Source organism: Aquila chrysaetos, chromosome 15 (genome assembly GCF_900496995.4).
Source record: "Aquila chrysaetos chrysaetos chromosome 15, bAquChr1.4, whole genome shotgun sequence".
In the NCBI taxonomy this organism is placed as follows: domain Eukaryota; kingdom Metazoa; phylum Chordata; class Aves; order Accipitriformes; family Accipitridae; genus Aquila; species Aquila chrysaetos.
In genome coordinates this window covers 8532691-8545573 of record NC_044018.1, presented here as the reverse complement: position 1 = coordinate 8545573, position 12883 = coordinate 8532691, and the positions used below count along the sequence as shown (strand labels likewise).

General features: G+C 40.1%; 1 protein-coding gene across 3 annotated transcripts in view; it reads left to right on the top strand.

Annotated features, from left to right (window-relative positions):
* The window catches only part of KLHL29 (kelch like family member 29), a 410116-nt gene that overhangs the window by 77883 nt on the left and 319350 nt on the right, over window positions 1-12883 (top strand). For 2 of the 3 annotated variants that reach the window (XM_030037613.2, XM_030037610.2), the window contains exon 3: window positions 8208-8391. The exons of the other annotated variant lie outside the window; for it this stretch is intronic. In XM_030037613.2, the coding sequence (XP_029893473.1) occupies window positions 8341-8391 (51 nt within the window). In that variant the 5' untranslated portion in view covers window positions 8208-8340. The remainder of the gene's footprint in view (window positions 1-8207; window positions 8392-12883) is intronic. 3 annotated transcript variants of the gene reach the window in all.

The following is a 12883-nucleotide window of genomic DNA, read 5'->3' as shown; positions in this document are numbered from 1 at the left end:
ATGTATTTTATGCATATGTTATAAATGTTGCACATTTTGTTTTAGAGTGGCTTCCACATGCAAGGACTATGAGGTACTTAATTTTCCCACCTAATGCGGGAAGATTAGCCAAGTGGAAGAGTCCGTGTTGCTCACAGACAGCTTATGTGGCTATATGGACATCATTACTCTGCAAAGCACGAGGACATAAATTTGTGATGGGGTGCCCAGTACAGGCGACTTAGAACAAGGACACTTTTAAATATGTTTGATTTAAAGAGGGCTCCCACTGCATAAACAGTAGCTCAAAGCCATTAAGGTCCTGCTTGCAGTGAGATTGCTTTCTGCTGAAGGGCTCAAAATTTCCCCTCAAGAGTAAGCATGTCATTAAGATGATACTTCTTAAAGGTATTTTGAGCTATTTCTAATGATACTCATCCAAAACACATTCTGCAAAACTTAACTCTTTACCAAATCTTATCTCTGTGTGATTTGGGTTATAGTATTACGAGCCATGTTAATTTAGACTGGAAACACAAACTCATTTGGAATAAATCAGTGAGGGTTGCACTGCAAATCCAAGAATATTGTATTTTCTGTGTTTGTTTTCCTTTTGTACTGCTCCACTTCCAACACATCCCTCCAGTGGTTTTCTCTGTTTTTGTTGCAATAAATCTCCAGTTCAGTGAATTTGAAGATACAAACCTGACTGCCAAAATTCATCTCTGGTACGGAAGCGGGTTACTAACCTGCTCAAGGTTTCCACATGGCAAAATGATTTCTTCACTTCAATCACCCACTTCCTACACAGGCAAAGCACTGTTGCTAAAATTGTTGTCAGTTGTTGTTGTATCCTGAAATTTAATTATATTTCTTTGCTGCTTTTTCTAACTTAGTTTGGACAACGCGAATTTGTTGGTGTAAATCAGAGGAACAGATCTTAGTTGCGTGAAAGACCTATTTCTCTGGTGCCCTTTCGCAGACTCTTCTTCTAACATGTTGATAGACACTTGCAGGAGAGAGACCACTTGTGTTATTAAAGCAAGCAGTTAATATTAAGAATTGAAAGTTTGGATTCTGACTTTTAAGGGAGTAAAAAACAAAACCCATGTCCCTAGATTTCCCTCCCTGCCCTTTAGCTGCAAGAATTTGGTACGGTTTATTTAGCACAGTAAACATGACTTGAAGTGCAAGTGTGGTAAAGGTTACAGAGGAATATTGTTAGACTTCTTGCAAGAGTAAATCCATTGTTTGTACTTCTTAGGATGTTTAAAAATATACAAAAGCCCTCTCTGTTTTCCTCCATAGCTTAAAGAGGAGGAGAGTTACTACCATTGCTTCACTTCCTAGTCCCCATGAGACCTTAGTTTAAGGCACCTTGGCTCGTTGGATCAATTCAGCTAGTGTGGATGTCAACCCTGTGGGACTTGTGCTCCTAAAGATGCTTTATGTTGCCGCATGTTTTCCCACCACTTGGCAGGAAAACGATGCTCAGCCTTTGTAATTCTCTTCGTCTTCCCAGGATGTGCCAGAGCTCACCCCTCTCACAAAGCATCTCTTGTGCAAGCATGAGTCTCCAAAATGCAGTGGCAGTTCGGGACGGCTGGTAATGTCTCCCTGTCAGCTGTGTTCAGTAAGAATAGGTAGAGTTTCAACATGTGTTGTTTCAAAACAACTCTATCAACACAGCTGTTGAGCATTTCCTCGCAACCTTTTGTGACTACCTCTCCAGAATGCTGTTTAAAATACCACTGGAATCAGCTAAATCTGGCCAGCCCTGTGGATGAACTTTAGTACTTGGTTTGATGTGCCTGAAAAGATGAATTATTTAAACATAAATCCATTTAGTTTTCATGTTCACTGTCCTCATGAACTGAAAGATGAGGGGAACGGGAGAGAAAAAAAGAAACCTCGTGGGAGAACAGTTTGTGCTGCTTAAATCATAGCTAAGTTGTTTTATTTGGTTTTACAATGGTTCTTGGTGGGCACTGTAAACACAGGGAAGGTATCTTTCACTTTTCTGCATTTCGCACTGAGTGTGAAAATTCAGTGGTAAGCAGAAAAGATGACAATCTATAAAATCCCTTTGTACATTTGTAGAAGAGTTTGATGTAATGACATGAAAGATATCTCTTAATCTATGCGTCTAATTGTAATGCAGTAAAGAACAGCATCTTCGCTTACGAGTATGTGAGTGAAAACATTTATGCTGAGTGTTTATGGGGACACAGAGGCAGTTCTTTTAGAGCGCAAAAGGCTTTCTTTTTTTTTTTCTTCCTGCTTATGGGAGTTTTTTTAAAAAGCCTTTTGCACAGATGAGATAAATTGAAAGATGCAGAATGTCACCCCTCTGGCGGCGGTGGGGTTGTAGCGGGAAGATCATGGCCAGATTTGAGTCTTCCCTTACACAGTCATAAGCCTGCTCGTGAGCTGCTTTACATCCCCGTGAAAGGCAACTCTACACAGCCTGGGTTTGAATAATAGAGTTGCCATTAACATCCAACATAAAAAAGATGATTGGTTGTGTGCTTGATTTATGGGAAGCCAGAAGTGGTGAAGTATATGCTACACGAGGGGATATTTATGCCGCTAATGCTTAAAACACAGCCGAATGTTCTCTGCACTGTAGATGCTTTCAAATGGCAAAAACAAAGGTGCGTATAGCCATAAATCCGGTTATTCTGATAGTTGAATGGCCCTAGATCAGGATCTGACCGTGCAGTCTCTTCAACATGCAGAACAAGTCTGGTAAACCCCTGTTTAGTTACTGCCTGTTACAGGATTATCAGCTTTGAATCAAAGAAAATAATTTCAAATATGTTAGGATTTAGGGTATATTGTTTCATCTTCATCAGTTTCTAATGCAAGAATTGTTTTTTCCAATTTATGTGCAAATAGGCTTCCAAAATCTGTTGCTGTGAACTGAGATATTGTCAGATTTTTTTTCTTCATCAAATTACTCCTGTTCTGCTAATAACTGTCAAATTGCACCTCAACTCAGCATTTTCTTGATTTATCTTGCCTGCAGTAGCTAACAGTAGCTCTCTGAGGTGTATCACTTGGCTGCTTTGCAAACAGGGTGCTCTTAAGGTACTCAGCTGTGCATTTAGATTTTTCGAAATGTTACAGCAATTACATTTGATTTTTAGAAGAAGAATTCATTGTCGAGTCAAACTGGATGAATTTTTCAAAAATGTAGAGGGCTTTTTCTCAGATGTTCGTGAGCTGAGCAGACATACTACATTCATCATTCTGTGATGTCTAAAACACGTATTAGCTCTATGGTTTTAGTATCTTTTTTTTTTTTTTAAACAAAATATTAGTCTGATCTTTCTGCTGAATAATATCATCTTCTGCTCCGTTTGCAGAAATCCACCCCTTCCCATGTTTCTCCAGCAAAATATTGTACAGGGAGGGAGGTACTGGGGAGCCCTTGGTTTGGGGCTGGTTAGTAGCTCCCATCATCTAATTATGTTAGTGACGGTTTCTCCTGGCCACTTCCTTTCTGAGGCAGAAGGGTGTTACTAATTAAAGAACATTTGCTGAGCTTGAGATGAAATTTGTCAGGTACAGAAAGTTTACCTGTATTCCCTAAATACCATTTTGAAACGATTTTCTACATTTGAAGCAATTTATGTCTCTCAACCCACTATTTGGGGAAAACAACTACAGGGGAAAAAAAAAAACCTAGCTGGCTACTAAGCCTCTCCAAGCAAAGCATGTACTAGCCCATTTTAACTCACTAAAGAACTTATTTTGAAAGAAAGTGTTTAATATTAAGAAAACGTAGATGAATACCTGTCTCATTGTGCTGTGTAGACTTGAACCAACAAGATCGATGCATCCAAATTATAGCAGCTTTATCTAGTGTGAATGAGATGCTACTTACGTTTTCAGGTAAAAGAAATCAACAACTATTAATTTGGCAGAATTATTTATTTCTTACTGATGATATTTTCAGTGTATCTAATCAGAGCACTCATGAATAGAAATGAAACAATTTAAATAGCGGCAGTGTACATTGTATGATCTTGTTTTCTCAAACTGTTCCATAATGCAGTGAATAAATTTATATGTTCTACTGAAGAGATTTCTGCAGAAATCATACACAGTGCTTTCACCTCTATTATTTAATACGACTGTTTTATAACTCTTGGAAGATGGTTATTTCTGCTTCTGCTACAGACATCTGGAAAAAATGTTCATTTTGGGGGAACAGAAGGGAAAAGCAGTCTTACAGAGTCTGAAAATCCAGACAGATGCACCAGAAGCACTTGACTGAAAGGTGTGCTAGAAAATGATGAAGTGGTCTCATTCCACACCACTCCTCAACCCCTTGAATAGAAAGGTCCAGATTTACAGAAGGTAAATTAATGAGTGAAAAGAGGTTGGTCTAAATCAACATTTGAGCTCCTTGGAAGCCCAGGAGGAAATGCAGCTGAGCAGAGCGAATGCTCATGAAATCACGTGGTGGCACTTGAATTTTACTCTGAATCATTGGATAAATTTGGGACACTGTGGGAGAGAGGCAAGTTTTGGGTGGCCTCACCGCTAAACAGCTGTTGACTGTCCGTCAGGCCTGTGGGGAAACCGAGGGGCTGTGCAGAGGTCTGCGTTCTCCTTGAGATGTTGTACTACAGACTGTGCAGTTTGGGATGGTGGTGGCCGAGGGTGACAGTGATGAACTTTGTGGTCGTTGCTGACGGAGAGTGCTCTGTTATAAGCGAGCTAGGGAATCTGACCACGTTATGCTGTGGTCTGCACTGGTTAAAATGGCTTTTTAGTAAAATTTTCCATCCAAAATTCAAATTTGGTTTTTAAAAGATAGTATTTATTTTGAGGTTTTTGGAAGCTGATTTTTTTTTTCTTTTTTTCCTGGGGAGGATTCTTTTACACACTCCAGATTGAGTATTTTATATGGGGAGCTTTACTTGTCCTTGGTAACTAAGAATATAAATAGATCATATAGGTGAATCTAAACCAGTTGGAAACAAACCAGGAAATTAAGGTGTTCTCTTATCTGCATCCTTTCAGTAGGAAGAATACTAGATGCCATCATCATTTCTGTTACAGTGCCTTTAAAAGCTGTGATTCTACTGTGTTCAGGCAGGTTTTTGGTAAGTGAAATCTCTAACCCAAACCCAGTATTCTAATATGTTTTAGATTACAGTAGTTAATTCGTAGGTACCAGAGTAAAAATGCTTGCCTTTCTTCACTAAAGCCCTTCTAGGACTCTTCAGCGTAAGTCATGGCATACATTTCACTTTTCCACTCTTTTTAACTTTAATCCTTGGGAATGGATTGTGGACAGTACAAGTGAAACTGGCTGCTGTGTTTATGATCTAGTCTTTTTTTTCTTTTTTTTTTTTTCTTGAGGAATTTTAATCCCAAAATGAATTCCAGCACTTACATGCTCTTAAAAACCTTACTGGCAACCATCACCTCTTAATCTTTTTACATTTCTTGTGATAAGCAGTGCTTTCTAATCCTAACACCAGACCCAACAGCAACTGTTAACTGCACTTCTTGTTTTACAGCTAAATCTAATCCTTCTAGCAGTCTGAGGCCAGCATTATATTTATCACTCTGAAATTACTAACTGTAAGATGTTGTGGCAGTTCTTGAGTTGGTTTTTTTACTTTCTCTTCCCTTGTCATGGATTGATAAATGCAATGATTAGTATAGGGTTGTTATTTTTATATATGATGATTTCCAGAAAAAGATGAAAATAGGTCCTTTTTCCCTGTCTCTCTTTAAGTCTTTTTTTTTTTTTTTTCCTCCTTCTTCTTCTTCTCCTGGTCCAGGAGAAGCAATTTGCTTTCTACCTGAGTTTATGATTAGTAGGGAGATGTGTAGGTGGAATATGTTTTAGTGGCTTTTTTCCCCTCTACCTTTCCCTCCCCCCACACCTATTAATATATCTGTTGGTAAGCTAATGCTATTAGGTTATGCAGACTGTTCAGTGTACAAGGAAAGATAAGACAGCCATCAAATCCTCGCAGTGCCCCAAAACATCTTTCCATTCTGCCGAAGGCTCTCTGTGTGTTTGTCCATGAGGCAGCAACAGATTTTATATCCAGTCACTTAGCAAAGAAAGGGTAAAGAAATTGCTGTTATATATTTACTGGTGTAGGGTTCTTTTTTTCCCCACCTGCAAAGTTGTGTGGGTGTTTAGAGTCTCTAAAGGAACTGCTCTGAATTTGCATTAGGAAAGGGGGAAAGGGAATGCTGAAGAACTGCAAACTTACTTCTCTCTGTTGCTGCTTGGGTGGGGGTTTTTGTTGTTGGTTTTTTTTTTCTTTCCCTCAAGGGAGGGGCAGGGAAGGCTTTAGCCAGGAGCATAAAATCGCCCAGATGACCCTATTTGCTTAAATCCTAAAATGATTTTTAAGGTGGTTGAAAAGAATGGCGAAGAGAAGCGAGGTGCAGAATAAGGAGTAGCACTTTTCCATAATCACAGTAGGCAGTAGCTAACCGTGTCTTCTGCTGCTTGGGTCTTTCCACGGTCTTTTTCTTAGCTGTGATTTTCTTTCTCCAACCAAAGAAAAGACTAGCTGTATTTGTTACTGGCAGTGCAAACCTGAGAAAGTCTTTCAGATTTTAAAGCAAGGTAGGAAGTTGGTTTTTTTTCTATATGTGTGTGTGTATATATATATATGTGTATGTTTGTGTTTATGCATTTCAAGAGCAGTGGTCTTTGCTTTGTGAAGATCTCATGTCTGCAGATTTCGGTATCTGAAAGCTCCTCTGTTTTCTCTGTCAATGGACTAATAAAAGATGGTACTTCTCCCTGTGCTCTTTGCCTTGCTTATATCCTTAGACCATGTCAGCTCTGGCAAAAAATGCTACTTTTGTATTTAAAACAGGAACAAAAATGCAAAGCGATATGTAGTTCAAAACAATCAAAATGTTAACTGTGTCCGTGCCCTTCTGACCTTATTAACTGTATAGTTACTTAAACTACTTTAATCCATTACTAGCAAGATTGTCTGGTTGTTGGAAGAGGAAACTGGGTTTTCATCTGCTCAGACAGAGCTGCTCCACATCTCTGCTGAGGGGAGAACGTGTCAATGCCGGGGCATTTGTGCTGTCTTCATTTTGTGTTGAACAGCCAGGAAATTTCAGAGAGCTGGGTCCTCCCCGTGCACGTGTGTGCACACCCACACTGCCCCTGCCTGCTCTGGCTATTTCTGGTTTCCCAAGGTGGTTTTGGAGCTCCTCATGCCTCTTCTAACAGTTCCCTCTCTCTTTACCGCTTCCTCTGTTTTTTTTTCCCCACCTGCCAGAGTTCAGCCGAGGTCCCTGTTGAGTTTGTACAAGGTTGTAAAATGTTTTAGCTGTGATTAATTTAGTCTGGACTTTCCAAAGGGATCAGGGGCCGTAATATAGAATGAAATAGAGCTGCCACCCTTTAATTATTTCTCTGCTTCACACCTTTGACGTCCTTCTTCCAGATAACTTTAAAACTTTGAGGAGTGGGACAAAAATCATACAAAGTGCGCAAGTCAAAATTAGGCTTTGTAGTCAAATGCCTGCGGGGGGAAGCTGGGACACTGGCTGGGCTCTCCCTGGCAGGAGGCACCGATCCCTACTGCTCTTCTGAGCTGCAACGCAAACGCTCGCGGCTGTGGAAGGAGGGGATGAAGTGAGAGCTGATCTGGGAGCTGGCAATATTCATCCTGGGTCTAAAGTTACATCTTGGGATTCCTTGCTGCAAGCGCAGGGCTCATGGTGCAGAAGGGAGAGGTTGGGGCTGAGGGGAGCCCTAAATTTTAGGGTCCTAATGCCTTTAGTGCCATCTTCAGTGGGAAACTGGCTTAATCAGGATATATTGCGAGTTAGGAAACTATGATGATTAGAAATTGGGGTGAATAATACAAGAGAAGTGTGGGGTGAATACACAGTGTAGGAAAAAAAAAAAAGTTGGTACCCTGCATAAAACATAGAGAAGTCTGGGGTGACATTTTCAGACTTACTGCACTGTAGCTGACGGCCATGGATACTTTTGAGCTTGAATGCTGCAGTTATTCTACGCTGTTTACCTCCTTTTCTCTGGCTTAATTTCCTGAAGTGAGAGATTTCCTGAGTCCTGCCTGTGTAACTGTTCCCTCTCCATTCAGTGCTCCTGTTTCCTGCACAGCATCATACCTACATACAGCATAGAAAAATCACTCTAGATTGTAAAGATAAAAAGGAAAACGTATTTATCAGGCATTTCTCTATTTCAGCAAAAAGTGAATATCTGTTCCTTTGAAGTCTTCTCACCGAAAGCCATGCCAAGAGTTGATTAATTTAAGAAGTTGGATCTTCTACCATCTCTTGCTTTTAGTTCCAGTTTTGAACTCCAGCTACAGAACACACATGGTGGGAGGCAGGCAATCCCATTACCCTGCTCCTCCTTCAGTATATCCGGTGAGAACTTTTTTTTCTGGTATGTATTGTAAAAATCAATATTGCAGTTGATGGGAAGGAAAGAGCGGTATGCAGGTTGATACCTAGGGATCTGCAATCTGTTAGGTGTGAGATTGCTTTCTCTCTGCAATGGTTACAATCTTGGTCTTGCATACTGCCTACAAATTTTGGGTTTATATACATAAGACATGCGCTTCTACGTTTTATGGTAAGTTTCAAAGGGACAGAATTGATCAAGGCTGCTATCATGAATAGTAGATGTTCGCTCCCATAAAAATTGCTTGTACAAGTAAATAGTGTTCCAGAAAGTGACAGTCCTAATCCCTTACATCGAATTTTATTCATTCTTTTACCTCTGTAAATGTAATTTCTTCAGTAGTTTTTGAAGCTTGGAAACTGATAACCTTCAGGCTACTTTGTACCTTAGAAACCTTTTTGCCTCCCTCAAAATAGCTTAAGCAGTGACAAGTGAAGCTGAAAGGGAAGAAGATAGTGATTAAAAACTTAATACAAATGTGTGGAAAACAGGGGAAGAATCTCAAGTTCAGAAGACACTAAGATTCAAGAACAAGAAATTTTAACACTGATACGGCCCTGAATCCAAGCAGGGCAGCAATAATTATAGACATAGCAATATTTATCTGAAAAATCTCTTTCCTTACCAGTCCCACTCGTTGATGCCAGCTCAGGTGTTTGACTGCAGGACAGAGGTGGCTCTGACTGTCAGCGCTGTGGGTCCTGCGAGTGGGACGGTGAATCGATATGCAAAGCATGTTTTTAACTGCTTGAAACCCAGGAACGCGCTGTACCTGACCACAGCCTATTTCAAGGTCTGTCAACTTTGAGGATTCAGCGAGCTGGCAGTGTCTCTTTTTGAACATGCCCATGAAAATAATTGTGAATGATTAATTTTAATTACTGCTGGCTGAGGGCAGATCCTTGGCTGTGGGGATGGGTTTTTATTACTCCGTGTCAAAGAGTTGTCTGAGCTGGGAAACTCTCAAACTTCTTGCGGTATGAAAGGTGTGCTCAGGAAAGAGCACGTCTGCAGGAGGCTCTTTTCCCATTGCCTGTAATCACTTAATGGTGGTGTAGCAGCTACAGCAGCTGCCTGTGGTGTGTGCGTGTGTGCATTAGTGCAGAAAGCACTTGAAACTGGGAGGGGGGAATGGTTGGAAGTGAAGACGACTGATAGCTACTCCTGTTGCTTTACGGTTTCTCTTCCATTTGTAAACTGGAAATGAGCAGAGGGAATGAGTACACCGATCTGAAAGGACTGTATTTCTATTTTAGCTTTAAAATGCATTCCTTCTGCCTTATTTGGCCACAATCGTGCAGTAGTATTTTAATCTCTGTCAGCATTTAGAGTAGTTGTCCTCCAAAACAATCATGTTAGACTTGCTCAATGTACCTCCTGTAAAATCTAATCCAGGGGTGGTGGACTATTTTCTCTGTTTCAGAGATGTAACCTGTGATAAATACTGATCAGAGGCTGCCTTACTGAAAACTGTTTGGCTACATAACTTGTCATGTGTGTGGTGTCTCAAAGGCTGTTGGAGAAAGAGTAGGTTTGAGCCTCATCTCACCTGTAATGGCTAGTTTCCTAGTCACTGAAACATCTGTGCTCTCAGACATTAAACCAAAGGGTCTTCATTCCTGTTTAGGAAGATTTATTTATTTCTAAGGTTGGAGTATGCATTTAGATACACAGATACCCAAGAGACAAGAGGAGGTCTGTCAGGTAAGCTGTTGGCCTCAAACTCTGAAATCCACAGGTGAAGTCACCTGCTTGACTTTACTTGTAGCTTTCCCACTGGCTTGCTTTTTTGACCCTGGTCAAATAATTTGACCTTTTTCTCTTACATTTTTGCTTTTCTATTAAAAACATTTTTCTGCTGGGCAGAGACTGAATTTGTTTGTTTATTCCTTTTCTTTTTATATTCTTGCACAATACTAACAGAAAAACTTTCAGTTGGGAGTGTGTAGATCAGAATTGAAATTGCATGCAAAAATATCTTCCAGTCATTAAAAAAAACCAAAAGCATCCCTAATTTAGAAATGTCTGCTCATGGAAATATTTATTCTCAGCCAAAGAAATCCAGTTTAGTATTACTAGACTTCAAAATAGAAGAGTGTGCAGATCAGCAGCACTGATTTATGTCCTTACAAAGTTTTAAGGAATATTCCTATTCCAAGAGTGATTTTTCAGAAAGGTTTCTGTAGAAGGCTTGCTGCTTCTGATTTGAGTGGAGCTCTATAGACAGCTGAACTTCAAGCCCTAAGCTGTTTATATATTCCTTAAAATTTTACCATTTTATTCTACTTAGATGTTTATACAGTGCTTATCAACTTGATATGACCTTGGCCTTCTAGATGGAGGCAAGCACTACATTTCGCTAAGAAATTGTATGATGGTGTTGGGAGTGGAGCCCAGATCACCTGAGCCTCAGACCGGTGTTTGGGCCATAAATAATGCCGCCTTCGTTGCCCGGAGGGATGACTAAGTTGTCCTTGTAGCATACTGTGACAGTAAATTTTCCTGCTTAAACTGATCATAGTCATGTTCACAGCACCTAATTGATTGCTAAAAGTTGGCAGACTAGACAACACCCAAGTCTTGCACCAGCCTGTGGCAATGGTTGGAAGATACCAGCTCCTTTGATGGTTAGCAAAGTGCGCTTGTTTTATCCTCTTCCTTTAGCTGTGTTTTCAGTGAAGAGACAAGATACAATGATCATGGCAATCTGCCATTGTATTGTCTGTACAGTTTCCTTTTGCCAGGATAATAATCATCTGGACCCTCTTTTAATTAAATTAGCTCAAACAATGAACCGTATGAAAACTGCATTGGGACTTCAATGCAACTGATGCATTCTTTTGGGTAGACTCGTACAGTATTGTGTTTGGTTTGGAGACTGATGGGGAGGGGAGTTGTTGGGCTTGCGGGGGGGAGGCATTTCTTCATACTTCAGTTTTCTTGGACCAAAGTCTTTAAATTGGCAATTTGAACAGGAGTAGGCTTTTTAATAGGCTACCTCTGTTTTTACTGTTTCTCAGAGGAAATAGAACTTGGAAAAAGTGCTTTCATCTGAAGATTTTTCCTGTATTTCTGTATATTAAATGAATAAATGAAGTTGGTTGTTACTACCGTAGTTGCTCAGATCATAATGGGTCAGTGGGAAATCTGCTGTTAATTACTGACTTCTCTTTGGTCATCTTTAATTTTTCTTAGCTCATGTATGTTTTTGTTGGTTTGGGGTTTTTTTCATAGATAGTACAATTTTTGTCTTTCCCCTCCACCAGTAACTACCTATCTATCATCACATTTCGTATAGCACCCTTTACTTATTTCATGCTTTTTTTACCTCCCTTCCTTTTTCCTTTCTGTACAGTTAAAACAAAGATCACAATACATGCTTACAGAATATGAGATAAAATAGGGAACAAATTGCAGAAGAGGGAAAAGTCATGCGTGCTGTCAAAGTATGTAATTCCTTTTTGCATTTCTTCATGCTTTTCCTAGTGTAACATGACTTGTTGAATGACCTGTAGTTACGCAAGCATCTTTATTTTTTCTAGTGTTCTATATGAACTAAAAGTTAAGTAAATGGTTTTTTTCTAAAACATATGTGGAAAAGGTATATTGTGATGTTATCAGCCACACTTGTACAGGGGGAGTATTTGTTCCTGCACAGTTTAAGCAATGTTGCAGGTACCAGAAACCCCTTCTGAGTCATGAAGAAATTTGCAGACAAAATTTTCCAGTAGTGTGCCTGTCTGTTTGTCAGGAGATGATGGAGATGTGCAAGGATTTTCCCTCATGAGTGGACTATGCCGAAGCTCCAGCTGCTGATTTATTTTTGTCCATGTGCATTTTGTTATGTAAAACATAGCCCATAGAGGCAATATGATTTATCCTAGCTGAAGGATTTTGCAAAAGAGCAGATTCCATTTTCTGTATAGCTCTGAGTTGATAACGACATCAGTTACTCACACTTCAGCCAGATATCAAAAACCACCAATGTAATTTCAGTGCAGAAACCAGCAGAAGTCAGGGGATGACTCTTAATCATGCTTGCATGTCCCAAGCAAGAATAGAAGTGTTTTAAAGAAAATATGTCAGCAAAGTACGGTGGTTTCCATCTAAAAATACTTCTGTACGTAGCTCACAGGTGACAAATTGTTCCCTGTCATCGTGACAGTGCCTCTTGAAGCTACATAATGGTCTCCAGGAGGTCAGTCATGGAAAGGAGAAAGTACAAGGGAGCTAGGGGATCCAGCTCAGCTGGAAACAACACACCTTTATTTCAGTGCTAGCTGCATGGCAGCGCCAGGGTTGTGTGCTGGAGATGGTGTTGCATGAACACGGAGAGGACAGCTTGAGTCTAAAACATGACGTTTGGGGGTGGCAGCGGCGAAGACTTTTTCAGGCTGCAGTGCTATTGCTTTCCTCCCAAGCGAAGCTGGGGGGTGTGTGTGGGCCATACCCATT